The sequence below is a fragment of the Antedon bifida genome, chromosome 7 (assembly GCF_963402885.1).
Source record: "Antedon bifida chromosome 7, ecAntBifi1.1, whole genome shotgun sequence".
NCBI lineage: Eukaryota > Metazoa > Echinodermata > Crinoidea > Comatulida > Antedonidae > Antedon > Antedon bifida.
The window spans coordinates 17,785,708-17,811,854 of record NC_136232.1 but is presented as its reverse complement, the minus strand read 5'-3'; the positions used below and the strand labels follow the sequence as shown (position 1 = coordinate 17,811,854).

Genomic DNA, 26,147 nt, shown 5'->3' with positions numbered 1-26,147 from the left:
CCATCATCGTCTGGTGTGTATCCCATGCGAATGTGGAAAGGTATACATTGGGAAGACTAGACGTGTGACCTTCCAATCAGGCTTAAAGAAGTTCAGAAGAGTAGAGCGAGACAAAGCATTCATAGTTATGCATTCTCACAACAGTACCGAGTTAATTGGAAAGATGCTAAAATAATTGCTACTGTTCCTTCTTGGCATTCCAGACGCACCAGTAAAGCCATAGTCTTTGGCCAGTTTACATTTCACAACCCTTTCTAATGGTTTTTGTTTGGCCAGTCTACATCCCACTTCGAAACAATGCTATTTAGCTTTGCTGTTCACACCTGAAACTAGGCTCTTCTATAGCTAGTTTCTAAATTCATCATTGTTCATGAGAAACAATGCGCTAGATTCAATCCCTCCCACTGTGAACCTTGCTATGTTTTAGCTTTCACACCAGTCTCACCTAATTTTACTTATATTTCCAGTTTCCTGGACTTCCTGTATTCGCACAATCAAAGTATATTGATCGAAATGTCGAGGAACTCAACAGTATCAATGACTTTCACAGCGTTGAGGCTGCCACGGAACAAGATAGACTAAGATGAAATGAAAATGGTATAATAATCTACTGTAGCCACTCCTAATTGTCATTATTTTATATTTATTTGTAATTTTTAGTCACATGCAACGCGACTCTACAGCTCACTATGTCGGTCGGTTGGTCAGTCGGTTGGTCTGTAAACACTAACTCAAATTTGAGCACGCGACTGCAGCCATGTATATGGCCTTGTTTGTATGTATATATGTACATATTTTATAATGAAGCAATAAATCTGTATTTACGGTTTCAACCCTTGGCATGTCTAATTTGATTGAGTGTCTTAATAATAATAAAGAAAATGATTGAAATTGAATTTAAAGAAAACAAGACTTACGTGATTAGGGCTGGTGCAGTTCCGTCTGGTTTTGTATCATCAAACGACCATTTAATTGGAAACTCTGGATCAATACTCCAAGTTGAGCCACAAAAACCTTATGATTATTAGAAATGAGAGAATTTAGTAAAAAATTATTCTTAGAGCAACATCATTTAATACTAAAAGTCACTGCAGATATTGTTTATTCAATTCAACGTCCATCATTTTATCATCTTACTCATTTATTCAGAACATATAAACTAGTGTTGCATGTCACTTGGCAGTTTATTACCTCGTCTCAACGCATCACCCATCATTTGTATTGACATTATCTCTTTAATGAATTCATCTTATAGAAGTAAACACTTATAAAGGTTACCTTTTTTCCTCCAAAATTGTGTTTTATAGTACACAATACATTTTAGAACAGATCCCATTGGGGCACGGGCGATGAGTTGGTTTCTTAATGGAGGTAATGGTGGCATAAAGTTAATCCTTTGTATCATGCCAGGAGGAATGGCCATCACTACATATCTAGACTGAATTAGAATAGAATTTTAAAATATTAAACTATAAATAGGCATTTTGTAGGTTTAATAAAGTTATCCACTTTTGCCAAAACAAAAACGCTTATAGAAAACAAAACAAATGGAACAAAAAATGCGTTTTCTTCCAGAAAATGTCCTTCCGGCTGATATTTTTTTCTTTAAATATTTAATATTTTATCAGGTAAATAACTTTAAAAATAAAAAACAAAGAATTTAAAGAAAGAATAAAAAAATAAATAATAATGCTATTTTACAGTTATCTCTGTAACTAAATACCAAACTTAGACTAAGCCTTTGTGTATACTGTAAACGATACACAAAAGTGGTGTTTAACATATTTATTATTTTGTCCAATAAAATAAAACAACGACACCCCTCATAAAAGCCACCTAATATAGAGTTTTTAGAATATAAATAATAAAATCATTTTTAGAATAGTAGTGAGTGCAGAAGCTTGGCTTGCTCTCACTCCTGGTTACTTTTCAGATGACAATACAACAAAATAACCTAAGTGCTAAATTCATTGTTTTAATGACATTTTGTAGACTACATCTTATTCTATACCTTGTATATTTCTCCTCCAAGCGTTTTAACAACAGCCTCATTATCGTTCTGCTCGATACTCATCACAACACTATTTAAGATCACTTTATCTTTTCCTAATTTGTCTTGGAGACGAAGACTAATCTGTTGTGACCCACCAATGAATTTTCTTTCCTGAAGATCAACAATATCAAATATAACAAAATATAAATTTACATAACATGGGTTAAACTAAATAAGAAAATAACTAAAAGAATAATTTTGGTATAAATTAAGAACTGTTCGTCTTCTTGTTACTCATCATTATAATTATTATCATAAAATGTAATATAATGAAAATTAATACTTGGATGTGATATATTTTTAAAGTTTAAATGAAAAGCTTTTCTTAGATATACAGCAACTTTAATATTTGAAGGTAGTTTATTCCATAGTTTAGGTCCACTAAATCTTATGTTATATTGAAATGATGTTTTTTTATGAAGAGGGATATGCATATCCTGTACAGTTCGAGTACAATAACTGTGAAAAGATTGACAGATCTTCTCTTTCTCTGAATGAAAGTTCATTTCGAACAAACATTGCTACACCACCGCCAACTTTCAGATGTCTGTGTTTAGAAATAAAAGAGTAGTTTGGTATATGCAATAAAGGGCTGTCATGCTTCAACCAACTTTCCGTAATAGAAATTATATCAAAGTTGAAATTTAAGGAATTTAAAAGAATATTAATCGAATCAAAATTACGACTAAGGCTTCTGGAATTGAAGTGTATGGTGGAAAAGCTTTTCTTATTATCAGTTTCGTTAGTATATTTAGAAAAATCACTTGGATGAAAATAATTAGATATATTCATAGAATCAGTAAAAAATTGAAGATCTGGGTCAATATTAGCATTATGATTATCATTAAATGAGAATAAACAGAATTAACATTGAACATAACAAAGAACAATAACAATTAATACAAGTAACGGTATAATATAGTATACAAGTTCAAAAACAGTCTCTGAGTTTAAGTAAATTACAAAGGATCTATGTGATCGAACGATAGATCAGTATCCAGCTTATCCTTCACCATATTAATTATTAGATCATCAGTATTTTCTCCTTCTTTCTCCGACATACCCTGATGAAATTAAGTCGACTATATTGCTGCAATGAATCTAATTCAGCATCCTGTGCTTGGATATTTTGCTCAAGATCGTTGATTTTATCAAGATGATTGGAGGTTTCGACCATTGCGAGCTCAATGTCGAAGAGCCGACTTTCGATTTTATCAAACCGATCTAAAAGTGGCGTGAGTTTGGACTCAATTTACCTCTGATATTACGCATCCGAAGATATCCTTGATTTCCTTACTTTTAAAGGCAATAGCAATGCTGTTGTTGATCATGGCTGCCAGCTCATCATATTGTAGAATCTCCGTCTTCGTGGCCTGTACCACCTATGTGGAATGCCTAGTAGATTGCTTTGTTCCGTCCTTTGTTGTAGACATTACAGATCCGTAGAGCAAAACAACAGTAAACCGTAAAGCACCGATAATATTCACAAAAACTCATTTAAAAGTTATAGGTAAAGACATCAATAATAAAATCACAGTTGAAGGGAAGGGAATTGCAACAGGTAAAAATATGAAGATATGAGACCGTTAGGAATGTGTATATGCTGATTTACGCCATCAAGCTAGGAGCTCATAAAAACACATCTGAAGCTCATAAAAACACGTCTGAAGCTCATAAAAACACGTCTTTTGCTAAAGTTATAAAAATTCATCATTATCTTACTGTAAAGTAGTATTACAGAAAGGTAGGTTGTTCACATTCTTTTTCACTGAGTTTCTGTCGAACTGTACAGGTCCCAAAAAATAATAAAATATATATACATATATATACATATGCGTACAGTATATAAAATAATCCATTAGGCCTACACTGGCACTATGTAGTTTTCATTTCCATTGGAATTCCTAAACATACATACTGTATAGTCTCAATGAACATAAGGCGCAAACTATAGTGTGAAATCATCTGCATGAATATTAATCTGACCAATTATGTAGACAGGATTTGATGGCCAACCGAAATAACTTTACTCATATTTTTGTCACTAACATGTTATAATTATTACCATACAGAATAGTTTTAGTATTTGGATTTGAACTTTTTTTTTCTTGTTACATACAAAACTGGAGTAAAGTATAACTGTATTCCTACCGGAGATATTAAAGATTTCTTTGAAGGTGAGTAAATTTCAACAATTTAATGTTGTTAATAATGTAATGGGTCGAGCATGGGGTGTTCTGACGCCTGACATTTGTAACATCAAGTGTCAGGACCGGCTAGCTCAAGCTTTGGGTGAAAATTAGTAGTCTTTCGGTGAACCGTAGAACACTCAAGTCAACATCACCTCCCTGTGGTGCTCCCTGGAAACTGACACCATCCTGTGTCAGGCTAACGAGGCGATGGCTAGGGGAAGGAAAACCCCGAAATTAAACCTACTGCGGTTCAGTTAACATTTTTGTAACGGAAACTATAAGAGAAACTCAGATACCAGTTAGTAATACTGAGGAAGGCTTTGGCGACGTGACGGTCCAAATACCAGCTGATGATAACATCACATTTGTGGACAGTATGAGACTGTTGGACCAAAGCCGAAAGGACGTTCAGCGGTTGAAGACGTCAATAACCAAGCCACAAGAAATTACAAATGTTGGAATCAAAATCGATATACTGGGAGTCAGTGAATGCAGATGGCTAGGATTTGGAAAAGTCAGACTGGAGAGAGCATAATATTTTCAAGGACATCGTCACGGTGTGGCACTGATGATGTCAAAGAAAGCAGAGAAATCACTACTCAATGGAAAACAATAAATAGCAGAATTATATATGCAAGATTTTTCTCAAAATTCATGAAATTGTCAATCATCCAAACGTATGCACCAACAAATGATGCAACCAAAGAGGAGAAAGACAACTTTGATGAGCAGTTGCAATCAGTCACGGACAGCATGCACAAACACGATCTACTTATGGGAGATTTTAATGCAAAAGTGGGAAAGGAAAATGAAGTATAAGGGCCGGGGAAACACGACATTGGAAAAAGAAACAATAACAGAGAAAGACTTGATGACAATTGTGGTCTAAACAACTTGGTGATAACTGGTACAATCTTTTCACACCGAAATATACACAAATACACCTGGACATCCCCACAACAAAATAGACCATATACTAGTTAGTAGGCAACACAGATCATCCATAAGGGACACTCGTGTTATGAGAGGTGCCTGTTATCGCAAATGACCATCAACTAATTCGCACAAAAATCAAACTGAAACTAGTAGCAGGATTAAGTTTGACACTAAACTTGAACATCCAAATACGAGAAAGCAATTTTCAATCAAACTAAATAACAGATTTGAAGTGTTAAAAGATGTCAGCGAAAGAGAAGATGTGGAGAAAAATGGAGTTAGCATTATAACTGCATACAAGAAAACTGCAAAAGAAGTACTTGGCTACAAGAAAAAAGGACAAAAGCCAAAGAAGAAAATTAAAGAGCAATATTGAACAAGCAAAGTAAGACAGAATTAAACAAAATCTCATGGAGAGATACAGAGATACAGATAAGAAAGTTAAGAACAGCATGAGAAAAGATAAAAGGAAATGGGCAGACGACCTGACAACGGAAGCCGAGAAAGCAGCTGGAAGAATGAGAGAATTGTACGAAATTACAAAGACGTTAAGCAATGAAAAGAGGAAAGTAACCAATGTAGTAAAGGACAGGTCTGCAACTGATGCAGAGAAGAGAGAGAGGTGGTGAGAGCACTTTGAAGAGATTCTTAACAGGCCTACTCCAGAACACACAGTTGCAGATGATACAGAAGATATTATCTATCCAACCATAGATGAAATCTTAACTGAATATATATTTCTAAAGCAGAGATCAGAACTGCAGTTCAGAAAATGAAAAATGGTATATGTGGTGGCTTAGATGAAATTAAAGTTAAAGAATTAACATAACAATTGAATGTCTTGAAGATTTATTTAAGACAATATGGGAAAAAGAAGTAGTCCAAAAACATGGAAACAGGGGCTCATCATAGAATTACCAAAGAAGGGTGACCTTACCGAATGTGGAAATTGGAGAGGCATAACTCTTACCTCTGCCCCTAGCAAGTGTTTGGTAGAGTGTAATTAAGCAGAATAAACAATGGGCTGGACAACATGCTATTAGAGATGAGCAAGCAGGTTTAAAAGGCAGAAGCATGGTGGACCAAATATTTGTCCTATGAAATATTGTTGAACAAGCTGTAGAATGGCATTCTGCCTTATATATCATTTTCATGGATTTTGAAAAACCTTTTGATTCAGTGCACAGAGAAGTTTGTGGAAAATCCTGGAAATCTATGGAATACCAAATAAAATCATAAAACTGATAAAGATTCTATATGAAGAAAGCAAGTGTGCCATCTTAGACGATGGAGTAGTGTCAGAGTGGTTTGAAGTCAAATCAGGAGTGAAGCAGGGAGATGTGCAGTTGACTAGATTATAAGGAAAACAACTGATGGAAGTAATACCGGGATACGATGGAAATTTACGACCAAACTTGAGGACTTAGACTTTGCGGATGACATTGCGCTCCTTTCATTTAATGTTCAGAATATGCAGTCAAAGGCAACAAAACTAAACGAATTCGCTGCAAAAACAGGGCTTAAAATAAATAAAAAGAAAACAGAAGTATTAAGGATTAACAGCAAGAATAAAATTGAAATCGACGACCAGGAGCTAAATGAGGTCAATAAATTCACATACCTAGGCGCCATTATTAGTAGTCAAGACATCAATAGTAGAATACGGAAAGCAATGACGTCATTTATGAAACTAGCTCAGATATGGAAGTCCAACAAATACTTACTGAAAACCAAAATAAGATTATTTAATTCACTAGTAAAATCTGTACTACTTTATGGCTACGAAACATGGAAAATCAATGAGGGAGACAAGAAGAAATTGGATATCTTTCAATTCAATGCTTAAGACGAATCTTAAAAATCAGATGGCCATATGTTATGTCTAACACAGAAATAATTACCAAAACTAAAGTTAAAAAAAGAAGTGAAAATGAGAAGGTGGAAGTGGATAGGCCATGTTCTGAGGATGAATCCTGAATGCCATTGTATGACTGCATTATTCAGAAGGGAAACGAAATGGGTCGACGCAAAACAACCTGGAGGCGCACAGTGGAGAAGGAAAGAGATAAATTAGGCTGAAGATCATGGAATGAAGCTAGAGCTGAAGCTAGAAACTGACTGGAGAGAGCATCTTGTAGCCTTATGGGACACTTGACCCGTAGAGGATAGGTAAGGTAATAATGTAATGATCGCCACTTTAAAGCTATTTGCTTAATTAATGTTGATAATTGTTTAAGTAGTTTATATCAGCTGCTGCTTTTATAAATGTTTTTGAGAGCTTTTCCAACTTTCGTAAGTCCGTAAAAGCAGCAGCTGATATTAAAATTGCAAAATGTTCCAAAATGATAATAATTGTATATTTATATTGATTCATACTTTTGTTTCTGAAAATGAATAAATTAAAATAGATAATTTGTGCACTATTTTGCCATTTCAACAGCATTAACTGTAGCGGAGACAGAAAAGCTCCCTGTTGTTGTCGTTGGTACAGACACTGATGTACTTGTCATGTTGGTGTCTAGGGCAACTCCTACCACAGATATGTACATGTTATGTTGCAAAAATCCTGTAACTGTCTACAACATTAATGAAATTCAAAATACTATAGGCGACACTAAGAATCACTTGATGTTTATACATGCTGTAACAGGATGCGACACGGTTTCTGCAATCTATCGACAAGGAAAGCGTAAAGCATTTAACATGATTCATAAAAGACAAGAATATGATGTGATGGACATGTTCACAACTACAAGTAGTCATGACGAGGTGAGAAAAGCTGGAGAAATGTTCATACTTAAACTGTATGGAGCAGTCCAACAATTTAAATCACTTGATGAATACCGACACATTGCATATAAACGGGTAATCAGTCGTAGTTCTCTAAGTTCAGAATTTCAGTTGGCCAGTCTACCTCCAACTAGTGCGGCAGCAAAGCAACATTCGTACTGCACTTATTTAACAGTTCAGGATTGGATGGGCAATACACTTCCTCCTACAGAATGGGGATGGAGATTGCAAGATGGGTCTCTTGCACCAATTGAAACAGAACGTCCTGTTGCTCCTGATACTTTGCTCAATATGGTATCATGGGTGCAAAGAGGATAAAATATTTCATTACACCAAATAAAAATATGCATGTTCTGAACAATTTGGGCCTAATTTCACTTCTCTAAGACAAGCCATTACCAAGATATGATAAGACCAGGTCAAAGGTCAAACTGCCAGAAACAGCAGTAGTGGCCATTTTTTGACAAAATTTTGTATTAGAGCAAATATGAATGTATATATTGTGAACTATTTGACACCAAAATCAATTATCTATGACAAGCGGTTACAAAGTTATAGACCAATTAAAATGGTGGACATTTTGGACGCCATCTTGGATTTCTCGGAGAGCACAAGGAGGATTTTTCAAGACTTCTAGTATGATGTTCCAATCATAGTTCTGGACCTTTTCTGAAAAAATCAGCTTGTTACCAGAAATGTCCGGGTCAAACTCTAATGCTCTTGGACTACCAGGACAGAATAATTACATAAACCAGCATCTAGATGAAACAGAAACTCACCTGACCTCCATTTTCTGCTGAAAATGTTCGTAGAAACCCATCGCATTGCTTGATATACCACATGAAAAATAGAACAGACATCTCATGAGGCTCAGCTGTTAAAATTTGACTAACCATGTGTGTACAGAAACGATTACCAGTCCTGTAAGGAATAGATTATAAAACCTTATATAAATATGTCTTGATACTGCTTTCCTAAAAAACAGTATGCCATGTAGCATTATATCATTGTGACAAATCAGGCACTCATTATTAGGAGTACGATACTAGGCCTATAGCCCAAAATGAATCCAGTAAATATACATTACGAAGATATTCATGAATAATTCACTAGTATAGAATCTATCACGATTTAGTATCAGATTGTTCGTACAGAAAGTAACATTAAAGCATTAATTATCTTACTTAGTCCATGTATTCTCATCTATCCACTGTTGCATTGTCATTTTATCTAGTTCTTCAGCATTTGGACATTCCCATGGTGCAGAAGATGGAATCTGATTAAAATTATTAAAATTATGTCATTCAAACTGCAGTTTAAACAATTTTAGCCATACATATTGAATCACAAACATATTTTAAAGTAGCACACTAATTATGGAAATAATGGTATTCGGAACTAGGAAGATCACTACTAAAATATATGATACTTACTGTTGACCCAATAACATCCCATTGTCTTCCAATATTATTGATGTCTAACCATACAAACGGATTCCAGAATCTTGGATAGTATCCTTCAGCAGGTACATATGGATAGAATTTGCCCTGAAAGTGGCATGGGTACACATTTTAAATGGAGATTTGTGTTGCCACAGTCTTATGGTAAATGATTTCTATAATGTAATCAATAGCATGTTTTATTCCAACATTTTTTAGAATATGGCTCTCAAATGTGAGTCCTCTTTATATTTTGGTACAGAATTATGTGAACTTACATTTAAAAACAGATAACAGTACATGTATCCTGTAGGATACCCTGTAGAGCTACATTAAAAATTAAAAGATGAAGGGCAGGGCGTATAACATTGGTATCATTCCTAAATAGGAATGAAATCCGTCAGGCTACTTCCACCAGTGTCTTCAAATCTCTCCTCAAAACCCACCTTTTTAATTTGTAATTTTTCAAAATTTTCTGTCTTTGTAAAGCGCATTGAGGCTTTCAGCATAATGCGCTATATCAAGTACCAGTTATTATTATTATTATTATTAATAGGATGCAGGTGTTATATATTATTAAGTCCAAGTGCGGTCGCAGGACTATTTTAACAGGGTTGCCCAAAGAGTCCAGGGCTGACACTGATGGGGTCTTGTGCCGAAGCGAATTGTTAAATGATACCCATAGATGGCCGCAATTATGGTACTCTCGCACATTAAATTCAAGATAAATGGAACCTCTAGTTCGCCGGAAATGTCACTCTATAGTGCGTTAGCAAACCAAGGATTGTAGCCTATATTATTCCGCCGGTAATAAAACATATGCGACTAACAATAGGATAACATTTTTTGCGTTTAATGTGAATGTTAGGAGGAAGTCCCCAACGAAGGTACTTCTGGTACAGTAATAAATTCTAATAACTACTGTATAATCAATTGCAATCAATTAATAATTTTAAGAGCGGTTGACTACAAATATCGACCTATTTCATTAAAAAGTGGCCAAAAGCCAAAAAATGGATTTCTTCATACTTATAATCACACTTTAGATAAATATAACAAAACTGAAACATTTTAGAAAAAAAAAGTAATGGTTGCCATGGTAACAGGTGTGGGATTCCCACACCCCCCCTCCCCAAAAAATGCAAATTTTACCCGATTTTGGCATGTGAATTTTGCCCTTTTTTCGAAAAAGAATTTGTGAATTGTTTTTGTGAAATCTTTTTGTACCAATCTTGCTCTAATGTAAAACAAAAATTTACGTAAATCAATTATTGAATTTAGGAGATACCATTATTTTTCTTAGGGGTGTTTTCAGGAATTTTATACATTTTATGTTTTTCAAAGGGCTATAACTCCGATGGCAACGCTTCAAATGCAACCATGGTGCAGGCATGGTTGGTTGAATGGTTGCTATTGCTGTTTCCATTAAAATTATCATGAGGAATCATCTAATTTCTGTGTAGTGTTTCTAGATAATATGGTTGAAATTTGCATTTTCTCATGTTATTTGTAATATAGAAATAGGTAGTAAAGCTTTTTCAGTCCAAAAATGTTTTTTTTTTTTGTTAAAACATACTAAACTATATGCCTATATAGATATTAGTATCTAAAATCTATTTGTTTATTATTAATTACGTATTTTCCATAAATTCAAAATGGCTGCCATTTAAAAACTTTGTCCCTAATTATCTCTTTAACCACTAAGTTTTTTGTAAAGAATGTTTTAAACACATATAAACATTATAATTAAGATTCAGAATAACTAATTTAATTTTGCCTTTGGAGTCTAGGTCAAAGGTCAATTTATTACACTACGGTATATCAAATTATTCTGTCAGGATCTTTATTTATTTATTAGGTTATATGCATTATCATGCATATAACCTCTTGATTCTGTCAGGATCTTTATTTATTTCTTTCTTTATTTATTTATTTATTCTTTCCTTAGCACTATTTTGTCCGTCAATTATCTTGATATCAGTTTCATCTAGCTAAGTCAATTTATATATTCTTATATTATATTCCTTATTGCCAGGAATCGATGTGGTTATGTTTTCACGGTGCGCAATCAAAATTACGCGCGATTTAACGAAATCACGTTTGTAATCATATCTTCACAAGCAGGAATCACTTTTAAACAAAATTTTGTACTCATAAATTTCAGGTCATATTTCATCATATGGCATATAACGCATGCGTACGCGCGCTTAAAATTGTCAAAATTAATTTTCGATGAAATTAGAGTACGTTTCAGGTAATTTTAAGCGCTTAAAAAATTGCCATGAGTGAGCAGATTTTTGCACGCGCACTGTGCGTTAAACGTTAATGCGCACTCTTTTTGTCCGATTTCTGTTGTACAACCTTTCTTTAATAATATCATCATATTTTATTCACTTTTCAATTCGAATTTGCGTTATACGAGCACATCAAATGTGACAGGCTACGCACGTGTAAGTTAACAAAATGGTGAAAATATGCTAAATTTTTAAATTAATATAGATTGTCAGAATACTCGGGAACACCTATTTTTTATTTCATTTTCTTGAAGTGTATGTATCATATGTATGATTTATTATTAAATTAAGAGAACAAAAGTTGATTAAGTCATCATTAATTGCATTTTAAATTTTTTTAAATTAATTTCGACAATCAAACAAATTATGACATTTTCTTAGGCCGAAATAACAAACAATTAACATTAACTTTCTTCCTTCAAAAGTGCATATATTAAAGTTAAAAGTATATAGTTTGACAGTGCATCATTTTTTTACATTTTTAAAGATGATCATCATAGTAAAAAATTATAATTCATTGCGGTATGTAATAATCTATTTGCACCAAAGTGGTTACTGCATAGTAAATACACGGAGGAATTTTTCTACAACTTTTAGTCAGTTGTGTATGGCTCGGTGGTCTGTGCTCGTGTCTTCATTCAAGGTACGGAGACCGAATCTCACCTTGGGAAACGAAATAAGATTTTGTTTTTATTATCCGTATTGTTTTAGATTATACATCTAGAGTAAGTAACTTATGTCTTTAGTATTATGTAACAACAAATGTGGTTTATGACATTATACGCAGAGGGATCTTTGATCGGATTGTGATACCGGCTATTGTATTTGCGTTCATTATCATTATTTTTTTAATAACCTTTTCAATATTTGATTTTAGTATTTTTTATTTTTTGCATAAAAAAAGAAAGGGACTGTAAATTATAAACGTAATATCCTTTATAGTATACGATTAGACCATAGTTCAACAATTTTCACTGCGTACATGGTGACCGAGTTGTTTCATCAACCCAGTATATATAGAAAAGACAACTTCAAAGAAAATTTCACCTAGAAGGGACACAGATCAAGGTTAGCAAATTGTTTGAAAGGAAAAACAGGTTATAAGCAACAAAATACAGTGCATGGGATATGAGAGGTCTACACTACGTACATTTTTTGGTATCTTTATATGTATCCCTACCTATATCCAGTGAACACAAAAATCGATGTCAAGATTAAATATTCTCATCCCTAACGGAGAGGAGATACGTAAATGCAAAGCATCCTCGTATTATTGTGTGCGGGTATTTTTCCAAGATGGACATCTATTAGACAGTGTATACTACGATCGGAAAACACCCCTATTTGGGGCAAATCGTTGAACCTAAATTCGTTTTAATTGTCAATAACTAATTATCTTACTTTAACATCAAAAGTATTATGGTTTTCATTAGGTGTTAAAAATCAGTATCGTCATTATGTACCAATTTATATACCATCGTGTAAACATGCTAGAAGTTACGCGCGATTTACCGATTTTGCCCTTACGTAAATTTATATATAGATACCATCAGTTCCACAGTTTTGGACGATTTTGGGATAGGGAACACAAATATCTGTAAGTGCAGTTTTCCTTGCTGATAATTGTTGGTATCAATGTATAAACCAATGTCTCTTTATTTTGATGTAAGTTGATTGTAATTAGATAGACGTCCCAAAAACATGAAAAATGAAGATTTAATTACATCAGACTTTGAATAGGTTATTTTGTAGTTTTAATCTGGCAGCCAATTTGACTATTTTTTGCTTTAAATTACAGTTTTTTCAGGTAAATAATTATTTTTTTTGATCCAAGTTTTGGTCAGAGTGGATAACTACATGATATTAAAATGGCATATTCAACAACAAAATAAAAAAATGTTTTTCTATTTAATTTAAATCTAAATCATCCTCCATGTTGGAAATGAGAGACAAGCAAAGAAAGGCGGAGCTTATACAGTAGTTAAACAAAAAATATTTGAAGAAAGACAAAAAATAGAATTAGAAGAAATTAAGTTGAAACAAGAAAAGGAAAAAAGTAATCTTAAAGAAGAGATTTTAATTTCAGAAGCCAGATCAAAGGTTTTAGAAGATTTTGAGTTTGAAAGAAAAAGTAATTAAAGTGTTTATTCTAAGGATGATGATAGCCAGCATATGTTATGAGAAGGCGGAACCAACTTTGGAGTACCACCCTTGAGCGGGAGGTCTGTTGTGGAGAAATTTTTGGATGAAGCTTTTGAGGCTCTTGACATTAATAACCCAACAAAAAGGAATCAAGAAGAAGGAAAGAGGATATGTGACGTGAACCGAGAATATGAAAATAGTGGAAATCAAGATAATGACAGTGGAATTCGGAAAGAAATGGTAAGGAAACCGGATCCGCATATGTTGATGACCACGCAGAAGCCAAGGTTGGAATTAAAGAAATTTTCTGGCGAAGTTCTAGAATTTAGAAGGTTTACACGCCAATTCAAAGCACGAATTGAGAAGGTATGCGACAATGATGAAAGGTTATCTTACTTAGAACAATTTACTGGTGGTGAGGCGAATAGTATAGTAGTTGGACACTCATACTTAGATGCTGATATTGGATATCCAGCTGCCATGAAGGAATTGACTGAAAGATATGGTGACGTTTGGTATATGAGTTAAAGAGCGAAGCTAAGATGATTACATTTCGAAAACTTGTAGAATTTGTTAAGGCTGAATCCAAGAAAGCAAATGACCCAATCTTTGGAAAGATCCACCTAGAAAATAAAAGAACCTTTACTAACTCTCAGAAGACCACTGCTCGAAACAAGGTTGGTGCAGGAGCTAACTTTTTGGGCGAGGGTAAGAGGCAGATTGAATGCTGGAACTGTAAGTCTAATCATCTTTTAATGCAATGCCCAGACTTCAAGAAAATATTGATCCCTAATCGTCTACAACTGTTACGCAAAAATAATTTATTTTTTTTGTGTTTTGGTAAGGGACATCTGAAGAAGAAATGTAGGTCACAGGGGCTGTGTAGTAAATGTAATGGTCATCATAATACACTCCTTCATTTTCAACAGAGTGTACAAGACCAAAATAATACAAGTACTCATATCCAACAAAGCCGTCAGTACAAAACTGTCGAAACACAAACTACCTTTGCTCATGCAAACGTCTCCAGTGATAAAGATACCGAATGCACATTAGCCATAATACCAGTGAAAAGTAACCTTAGGTTGGAAAACAATAAGCTGTTACGCCTTCATGGATCCTGGTAGTAACGTATCATTTTGCAGTGCTCATTTGATGAATTGTCTAAATGCAAGTGGTAAAAGAGTTAATATTAAATTAGATACCATGGCAGACACTCGCACAATTAATACACTTACTATTATTGGCCTTACTGTCTCTGATATGGATGATTGTAACAAAGTAATGATGCCGAAAGTTTATGTAAAAGATACACTACCTGTTGACAATCGTAACATACCTACTCAACAAGATATATCTTATTGGGAACATTTACAAGACATTACGTTGCCACAACTAGAAAAAGGAACGGTGGAATTACTCATTGGAAATAATGTTCCAGAAGCATACACACCATTAGATGTAAGAGCCGGGACTCCTCATGCTGTGAAGTCTTTACTTGCGTGGATACCCTGGAATGTAATAAGGGACCGAAATGAAGTCCGAAGCATGACTAGAGTTATTATATAGAGAAAGTCTAAGTTTGGATTTTCCAGAGAGAACTATTGATGACAAGAAAGAGTGGTCACAACAAGATAAATTGTTTTTGAACAGAGTGAACTCATCATGTAAGTTGGTGGAGGAACATTACGAAATGGCATTGCCCTTGAAGAATGAGAAGAAGAATGAGAAGGTGAAGCTACCTAATAACGAGATGTATGCTAAGAAAAGATTGTTGAGTTTGGAAAGAAAACTGAGAAATAATGGAGGGTTGAAACAAGATTACATCGAATTCATGACTAAAATAGTAACTAAAGGCTATGCCGAAAGGGTACCGTCTAATGAGAAGGCTGAAGAAGGTGGTACATGGTTCATCCCACATCATGGTGTATACCATCCAAAGAAACCAAACAAAATTAGAGTTGTTTTCGATTGCTCTTCTAAGTTTGCAGGTATATCCTTAAATGATGTTTTACTTCCAGGTCCTAACCTTCTAAAACCTTTCGAGAAGCAAGCTACAAGACTAGCCATACTGTCATTGGTAAGCTCCATATACGACCCTCTATAGGCTTAATCGCCCCATTAATTATTCCTGCCAAACTAATCTTACAAGAGATGTGTAGGTTGAACCTGACTTGGGATGGGCATATAAAAGGGGAATATCTTGAAAAATGGGAAAGCTGGTGCGCTGACTTAAATGATTTAGAAGGAATCAGAATACCAAGGTGTTATGTGCCAGCCACTTGGAAAGATGTTATCTGCCGTGAAATTCACACCTTTGCTGATGCGAGCAGTACAGGTTATGGATGTGTTGTTTACTTGCAGCAGACCGACCAGCAGAAAGGTGTATATTGTTCATTTGTACTGGGAAAGGCTAGGGTCGCGCCGCTTAAAAAGGTGACCATCCTTCGTATGGAACTAACAGCAGCTATGATTGCAGTAAAAGTTACCAAAGTTGTACCAAAGGTACATCCAAAAGCAGAGCACTCGCTTTCATACCTTTGTGGCTAAAACATATCTTGTAATGCAACGCGCTTGTTTGGCTACTCTGTATGCATCATAAAACTTCCTCGCGATCTGTGTGAAAACACCTTCTCAACCGTGACGAGTTGTAAACAATCCTAATTAGCATCATGCATAATGCATACTCGTGGTTTCCAGATGAATGTAATCAAATTAATTTACCTGTTAATTAGGTAAACTTGTTCTTTTTGGCTCGAATTTTCGACTTAAAGTAAACAACTTTAATATTACTTTGATATGGCCAATTTAAATTTAGAATATTTTGACCTTCATTTTTTGTGTTTCAAGGGACAATACATCTTATTATATACTATTATATTGTTGAAAATGGACTGCGTGATATGAAAATTGATTGATAGTAAAATGTAACAAAGATACGTTCTGGTCTGATGATTAGGTATCCATGCAGTGATGAAGCGGAGGATTATTTTTGTAGCTTTCCATTTAAAATTAATTTGTTTACAAAAAAATATTTTGGCTGTGAAGGTCGTTAATTTTGTTGGCGCCAGCATTACTTCTTTTACCAATTTTAACAATTACAGCAAGCTAACAACAAAACATTCAACAATTTAAAATGCCCTGTAACTATTTTATAACCGCACTTAATTATAATTACGGCTACCGTTTGACACCTATAATGATTTTGTTTAATATGGATTTCCTAATTTGTAATCAAAAAGTATGTTATGCATTTTAATTTTACTTTGCAGTGCTTACATCAGTTTACATGAAGGATACTGTACCTACAAGTCCCATTGTATCATCGTATTCGCGATTGTCAACGTTGGACCACATGAGTCTATTTCCAGTTTATAATCAGGATCAGTATAGTAGTAACGTAATTGTTATAAAACGTTACAAGCCTCAAAAGTTTGTCCCCGTATAGCTTATATTAGTTTTTGATTTTTGTCTGTACAATCCAAGTAAACTTTTGTAATGAAAATCCTACAATTAAATACGTGTTAATGTATATAAGCCCATGGAGTAATTTATAATTCTTCCATAAGCTTCCTAATTGCATGTACATGTATACAGTAAAGGTACGTAAAAGCGTCACATTTTATATCTTATTTGTGTTGTGTATTTGCATTGTATTTCAGTAAAAAGAAATGGCTACCCACTGTAAAGAAACATTTGTTTTACTGTAAAGTAGCATAAATTGAAATAATATTAATATTTAATTATTTGCATATCTACAGACGTACGTACCACCATTTTCAAAATTCAAAATGTTCTAGCAATACTTTCAAATTTGTAAATTAATAACAGTGGACTTGCCTTTTTGACCTAGATTTTTATTTCCTGTTGAGGATATCACAGAGCCTCTTATGTATTATTATCCATTTGACAAACATACACACATACAATGGATCTTTGACCTTTATTGTAAGCAGATTAAGGTGGTTCATGTCACACAAGCAATACAATAATAAAATAAACTAGAATTATACAATAATAAAATAAATAATAGATGAAGTATTTATACCTTTTGAACCCAAACCAACTTGGCATCTTCGATGATTTTATAATTCTTAATACCCAATTGTCTTGCAACTCGAAGTATTCGGTCTTGTGTAGGCCCTACGTACGATCCACCAAGGTCAACATAGCCACCACAGTTACTATCCTATCAAATTATTAATAAATTGAAAATTTAAATTAATGAAATGGTTATGAATTAAGTAGCAAAGATCACTTAAAACACAATATTCTCAAATTTGGATTGTAATTATACAATACAAGCATGTATATAGAGTGTTATCATAAATTAATGACATATAAACTCTGAAAAGAGGTTGTTGAATCAATAAATACTAATGACTACCTGCAAAACATTATAATGGAGCGAAGGAAAAATAATCTTCCTTACGAACTGCACTACTAGCATCAAACACTAAATGTTGTAATTAATACAATATACTGGTAATCAGTAGGCCTATAGTACCGTATTTATTGAATAAACACCCCGCCATATTCATATACATAATATTACAACACAATTTGATTTGTAGTAGAATTCATTGATTGGCATGACATGTATCCTACACAATTTATGGTTATTATCAAAATAGATACATAACCTACAAGAGGGAAGTAAATCCAAACCGGGTCCTCGAAATTATCAATATTCTCAACTAAATATAATATCTACTTTATCAAAATGTTTTTACCATGAAATAGAAATATTTAGCCTATTCAGCTTTCGTCTAGGATATATTTCTGGTAATGCTATAACTCGGCTCTTTTATTAATTAAAGAATCACAATTGGTAACAGTATACATAAAAGTAAATACATTTGTGCTTCTGGTGCAATTTCTTTCGCAGTGCTAACATTTCTGGGTCCATGCAAATTCTGCATGTTAGTTGAGACAAAAACTAGGCTTAACAATCCTACCATGCCTGATTGTTAACTCGTCCTCTCCAGATTCAATTCTCTCTTTCAATTTAGTTCTGAGAAACATACAGTATAACCTGAAACTAAGCTAACATCACAAATGGCCTTCATACTTTTTATGATCCTGATTTATTTGCCTTCAAATGACAGTCGACTATGACTGATTTAAAGCTGGGCTGAATGGGATCTACTGCATTGAATGGTTCAGGTCATACATCTCAGATAGATCTAAGGCCATATAAGTGGCGAATGCTCTCATCGAACCGCTTTTAAGATGACATATGGTGTGACAAGAGGGTCGCTATTATTTATTTTCATAAATGACAAAGATATCTTCGTCGATTGACTGAAAAGTATTGCTGTATGCAGATGTTATTTTTTGAAACAATTATTAAAAAAAACTGTCAACTATAGTGGTAACCAAATTGAAAATTTAACAATGATTTGATATTGGTTATCAGATTTGACCCAATATCTCAAAGGTAAGAGCTTTCCAGTAACGACCGACGTCGCAAAATGAAAGATCCCCAAAGCCTTATAGTTTTACACGCATAGAGGATTTGGAAGATGGAAACATGAATATGCATGCATATACTGTAAGCTGACCTTTCGGTTCGCGCAAATAAATTCGCGTAGTAAAATTGGTTTTACATTAAATGATGCGGTGTAAAATGTCTGATTTCTTTCATAATATATTGGTATAATACAGTAGTATAGTACAGTAGGTCCCATAACAAGTGTTACCACAATTTTCAGCCAGAAACACATGGAGCAGGAAGGAAAACTTTATTGTCCCACAAAAAAAAATGTTTTTACGGCAGGTATCTATGACTAGAAATTAGTTATCTAGGCATTCAATCATTATTTTCCTCACTGTAATCATGTATATACAGGTATGTTCTCTTTGTTAATAAATCAATCAATAATAATAACTGCATTTACTTGTATTGTGTAAGTTCGACCACCAACACATCTGGTTGCTTCCAATACTACAACATTAAATCCGTTCTCTTCCAAAAGATTAGCTGTACATAAACCTATAGAATAGACAATATAAAATACACTAGATTTACTATGATACTGTAAATGATATATCTCCTACAGATGCCATAATAGAAATGTAATAATATAATAGATAACATAATAAATAATGATGTGGAAGTGGAAAGAATTAGTTGCAGGACATACCTTTAACAAAGAATCAACGCAAAAACTATACGAAAGACAACTCGCAACAGAAGAGGACGTACAGATCATGCAGGTAATGACGACACAATAAAATCACTAATAACATCATTATAGTAAATAATACATACCGAGATGATCCGATTCTTAACTTTAATGACCAAATTGTTGGATGGATAATCAACAGGTTTGAGCAGAGAAACAAACTATTATTAAATTAGAACAAGAATTTTCATGTTGACATCAAAAAATTCTGCTGATGCTAATTCATTTGTAGGGCGGTTTAGAATTAATGTTCTTTGCCTGTTGTGTTTATATATATATATGTATTTTTATTTATGTGTGTATTTGTATAACTGAAAATAGTCTATATAGGCTATATATTTATATTATATTTCCTCATCTTTATCGTTTCAAATTAATTAATTAAAATTCTGTATATCACCTGGCGGTTTAGAACTAATGTTCTTTGCCTCTCGTGTTTATATATTATATTCATGAAATGTATTATTTGAAACTCGTACTTACTTTTTTAATACCTTATTCATTTGTTTTATTATTGATTGAAAGAAAGAAAATAAATGTTTGATTATTTTTATACCTGCCAACTTTTTCAGTGGCCAATGCGCGAGACGTAAATTAAAATTGTATGTATCTATGTTATAACTCAAAATAATCGCGAAATACGCCCTCTGTTTAATTTTTCGCCAGATTGAGTTTGGTTTTCCTGTACTACCTCAACCATAAAATACAAATAAACATAGGACTAGGCTAATTATGCTCAAATTAATTAAATAAAGTATAGTCCTAGGCTATTTTCCCTTCAAAATAGGCAAGTTAATTTCATAATGTTTTTCTGAATATCTTTTATGAATGCGTGAGAAATAGCTATTGTATGCGCAAGGCATAAAAAATTGGCCCTCATGCGCGAGACTCACATATTATGCATGACAGTTGGCGGGTGTACCTTTTGGGAGGAATTTTGGCAGTATCTTGATATTATCCACAACCGTTAATAAGACATTAAAAATTAATTTTAAACGTATAATTTGATAAAGAGGTAATAAAAAAGACACCAAAGTAGCCAAGCGATAGATGAAAATAAATTTGCTACAAGCTTAAACAACTTTGTAGTTCTATCATTCTATAGTTATTTTTATTATGCCAAGCAAATTTAATTTCCATTTTTTTAGTGGACCAATAAAATTTATTGAATCTTCGGTAGAAAACGTGGTTATACCGGTACATATTCCCCACTCCACGTAGTTTATAAATACAAACACACTTTCATTTAGATGCGTCAGTCATTTTCTTAAAAATAACCTACTTTACATCAAAAAAATTAATTACTCAATCAATGGAAAGACCGCACCAAAAAAATTGAATAAAATAGGCCTAACCCATTTTTAATCATATTTTTTTAGCCTCCTATCAAATTCATACGTATTATATAGGAAATTTACCAGATCTGAGTAAAATGACAGGCGCTAATGCAGTTTCGTACCCACCCCTTAAAATTACTCAAAATTGTTTCAATAGTTCATCTAACCTACTCACGAGTTGTCTACAACATTCTGCAAGCATAAAATTGTAAAATATCGATAATTTTTTATTTATAAATATTTTTAATCAATTAATAATTGAGCACCCTTCAGAAATCCATCGCCAGCTTAGCTTCGCGAAAATCATTGCTAGGCATGCCGAAAAAGTATGGAGGCCTCATAGGGCATCGATCTATAGAGGACGCTGTTACGGTCATATTATATGGCTATAACAAATATTTTTTACATGTTTACTCGTGAAACGAATTTTATGTTTTTTCATAAAGAAATATTTTGTTTTTAATTATGTTGTTAATTTTTAGAAATTCTTTTTATTTTGAGTGTTGTGTGTTATTGTCTTGTCAAATTGTATTTTTGTGAGGGTCCCTAATGATCAGCTTGGGCTGGATGGACCACCCTCGCAAAATATTGTTGAAATAAATAAATGAATAGTTGCTTCATTATTTAATGTTATATTTTTATTTTATTTTAATAAACACAACAGGAAAGAAGATAAAAAAGAAGAAATGAAATGATGTATTCATTGTCAGTAGAAGTAAAATAAATTCTAGTAATTCATGGAAAACATTTTTATTATAATTGTATTACTGTACATTACATTTCAATAAATTATATCTTTCTGTCTTGTTGCATTTCTTATTTCCATGTATTTGAAGAAGTCTTTCAATTAGGTGAAAAAAAAATGTTAATTTATATACTTCTATAAAATCTTAAAACAGGGAAACCATTAGCATTTCTAGTATAGATAACATTACTAAAACAATTGATTGGACTGAACAAAGTACTGTAATTCTTTTTATTTCATTTTATTTATTTATTTGACCATGACAAACCATAATGTAAATTAAACTAAAACAGAGGAAAATTGGTCAGTAGTAAGTTATATCTTCAGGAGTCAGCAGTCCCATATTTAACTTCTTTCCTGTGTGAAATTCTACTATTAAAAATAAAAGAACAATAAAAACATAACATATGATGTCATGATACCCACAATGATGAATACAACAATTGTATATTATTTCTTTATTAAAAATACGAAATTCATGTCGGAAATAATGCAAATTATTATTTAGTGCGTGCTTTAAACATTAGTAACTACGCCCTCTATAGAACGCAACTGTTTACAAGAGTTAATGTCTTGTGAGGCCTCCGTACTTTTATCGGCAGGCCTACAGGGATTACGGTCATGTCGGCCACATACCACATCGGCCCCCAACACAATAAAAGCAATATGTATGGAACGCCATTAATGCACGCTAGTGTCCATGCAAAGGTGCTATGTTAAATTTACCGTCCGTTTTGTGTTTCAGACGTTGGAATGTTGATTGAAGCATGGAAGTGCTGGAATCTTTGTTTTTTAAATTCCGATTTGACTACTTTTTCTATTATAGATCAGTAGGCCATGTTATTTGAGTATGAGATACGCATACATTACAAAAACGAAAGTCTTTATATTTGTTATTTCAGTTTTAAATTTTAAATATAATGTATCTTATATTAGTATTTAACTATTAACATTGCTTTTAAATTAATAAAAAAGTTTACTATATTAACAGTTTATAATTTATTTTAATTAATAAACTTAACAGAGTTAAAAATATATGTACTCACTTATTTATTTTAACATTATTTTATCATGCATTACGTGTACAGCCCCATTAGAGAATGTGTTCATTTTTACCCAAAGTTTTTCAAAACTTCAGGTAAATGTCACTTAACCTCCTACTTTGACATGTGTTTATATAAGTCCAACTTTGATAGGCAGGTCGTAAAACCTTTTGATCATTGCCACTTCTGCTAGTTTTTGCCTGACCATTTACCTTGCATACTGAAGAATGTACCTTGTCCTAATCAATCAATTCCAAGAGAGCTAATAAAATCACAGGGGTATAATAGGATTCAGGTCATTAATCACCTGCTTAGTTGATTTATCTGATAAGGATTTTGACCAAAAAGTTCTAATGGGGATGTACACCTAATGTGTCATTATTACATACTATTTAGTGCATGTACGTTAACAATTATTACTTTTACTAGAATTGAACCCGCCATTTTGACGAGTTCGGGTTATCCGCGCAAACATGCATGTACGGTAAAATATATGAACGCCGACAATTTATTATGCCATCATATGACATGTATTATATGGGCACGTAAACGTGAGATGCGATGAACTTTTACAAAAGAGATGAAAATGTGACTTTTTGAATTCAGCTAGCCATATGACGTAATGACATCAGCTAGACAAAATTTGTATATGAATTCATATCTACAATTCAACAGCTTCCATAATAAGTTTTAATCACGTGGGTCACTTTTCATTCTGATGAGCTATAACAGATTAAAATATACTGTAAAGATGAAAATAAGTAACTCATGTTATTCTGCCTGAGACTGAGACTATATGATCCGAAAGTTACAACTGGTTCAAAACTCAGCATCACGTATCATATATGCGCAGGAAGTATGACCATGTTACTCCACTTTTCATCAAACTGCACTGGTTACCAATAAAGAAACGCATTAGTCCATGGGCCAGGTCCAGTTTTTTGCGAAAGCAGTATCAAATTGGTGGCAAATGCTACCATACATTTTTGGAAAGCTTAATATGTCTACTTTTCAGAAATCCATGATAGCAATGCAAATTGTACAGCTTAATAGTCATTTTTTTGGATTATATAACACCGCCTACGGAAAATATGCAACACAAAATTTTGGGGTAGGGGGTAACATTTTTGCTAATAACTTTGGATTGAGTGAACATATTTGCATTTTCTTTGTGTCAGTATGTAGTGTATAGACTGCTTAAGCATAATATATTTTTATAAGTAAATCCAACAATTATTGACGCCATTAGAGGTCAGAAGGTCATTGAACTTTAATAAAAAATGAATTTTTTTGTAATATTAACTTATAACTTTCAGTTTTTAACAAAAAAAATACAATAGATGTTATGCAAACTGATGTTTTCATGAACATATAGACCCAATAATCAAGAAAATTGAAGTTAAAGATTAACAAAATATGAATATACTGTGTATTATGAAGAAATTTGTTGTTTTTAGTAATTTGTAATCGTTTACAATTATGGGGTGGGGGGTAACATTTTTGCGAATAATTTACAATTTAGTTAACAGATTTGCATTTTCTTGCTATCAGTATGTAGTGTATAGATTGCCTAAATGTAATATACTTTTTTAAAATGAATCCCGCATTTATTGACATCTTTAGAGGTCAAAAGGTCACTGACCTTTAATCAAAAATGCAATTTCTTCTAAATTAGCTTATAAATTTCAATTTTAAACACAAAAATACAAGATATCTTATGCAAACTAATTTTTTCTTAAACCTATAGACACAATAAATAAGAAAATTGAAGTTAACATTTTTTCAAAAATGAATATGCTGTTCATTATAAAGAAACTTGTTCGCCATTAGTAATCATTGACAATTATGGGGTAGGGGGTAACATTTTTGCAAATAACTTAAGATTTAGTTAACAGATTTACATTTTCTTGTTATCATTATGTAGTGTATGGATTTCTTTATTGTAATATGCTTTTTAAAAAATGAATCCAACATCTATTGATGTCTTTTAGAGGTCAAAGGTCAATGACCTTTAATCAAAAATGCAATTTCTTCTAAATTAACTTATAAATTTAAATTTTAAACACAAAAATATATAGAGATCTTATGTTAATGTTTTCCCAAACCTATAGACACAATGAACAAGAAAATTGAAGTTAAACAAACAAATATTCTGTGAATTTATGAGGACATTCTGTCTGTTAATAGTAATTTCTTATTAACAATTATAGGGCAATGGGTTACATTTTTCCTAATAACTTTGTATTTAGTGATCACATTTGCATTTTTTTTGGTATTAATATGTACTGTGTAGGTTGCTTAATTGTTATATTCATTTTGAAAAAAATAAAACGTAACATATATTGACATCTTTGTAGGTCAAATGGTCATTGAACATTTAAAAAAATGCAATTTCGTCCAAATTTACATTAATAAAGTTTCAATATTTAACGCAAAAATACAACAAATCTAATACAAACTTTTTTTTTTAAACCTATAAAGACAATGGACAAGAAATTGAAGTTAAAGATTAAAAACAAATAAACATGTGTACAGTAATAATATTAAGAATTGTGACCGTATTAGTAATTTGTAATTATTAAAAATTATGGGGTAAGGGGTAACATTTTTGCTAATAACTTTGAATTTAGTGAACAGATTTTGCATTTCTTGGTACCAATAAGTAGTATATAAACTGTTCAATTGCTATATATTAAAAAATTATCAAAATGTTATTACCAATAGATTTATGTGGTTTTTATTTTATTAAACCTATAGAAAAAAATTCACCGTTTAGTATTGTTATAGGGTACGAAATAACATGACTTTTTGGAGGGTATATTTACATTTACATATTCCAAACATTCAATTGTCTATAGTAATCATAGAAATGACAATTGTTTAGATTACCAATTATATCTGTAATTGATCTGTATTTGTAAATGATAAGATATTCTAAGGTTATAAATGTTCATCTGGTCTTCAAATGCAAATTAAGTAGTTTTCTTC

At 32.7% G+C, this 26,147-nt stretch overlaps 1 protein-coding gene across 1 annotated transcript in view; it reads right to left on the bottom strand.

The window, feature by feature from the left end:
* The window catches only part of LOC144848623 (amine oxidase [flavin-containing]-like), a 62,542-nt gene that overhangs the window by 33,130 nt on the left and 3,265 nt on the right, over nt 1-26,147 (bottom strand). The window contains exons 2-9 of the mRNA XM_078705441.1: nt 19,747-19,841; nt 17,895-18,035; nt 9,405-9,518; nt 9,156-9,247; nt 8,751-8,892; nt 2,012-2,164; nt 1,279-1,438; nt 918-1,014 (exon numbers count right to left, since the gene is read on the bottom strand). Coding sequence (XP_078561567.1) covers nt 918-1,014; nt 1,279-1,438; nt 2,012-2,164; nt 8,751-8,892; nt 9,156-9,247; nt 9,405-9,518; nt 17,895-18,035; nt 19,747-19,841 — 994 coding nt within the window. The remainder of the gene's footprint in view (nt 1-917; nt 1,015-1,278; nt 1,439-2,011; nt 2,165-8,750; nt 8,893-9,155; nt 9,248-9,404; nt 9,519-17,894; nt 18,036-19,746; nt 19,842-26,147) is intronic.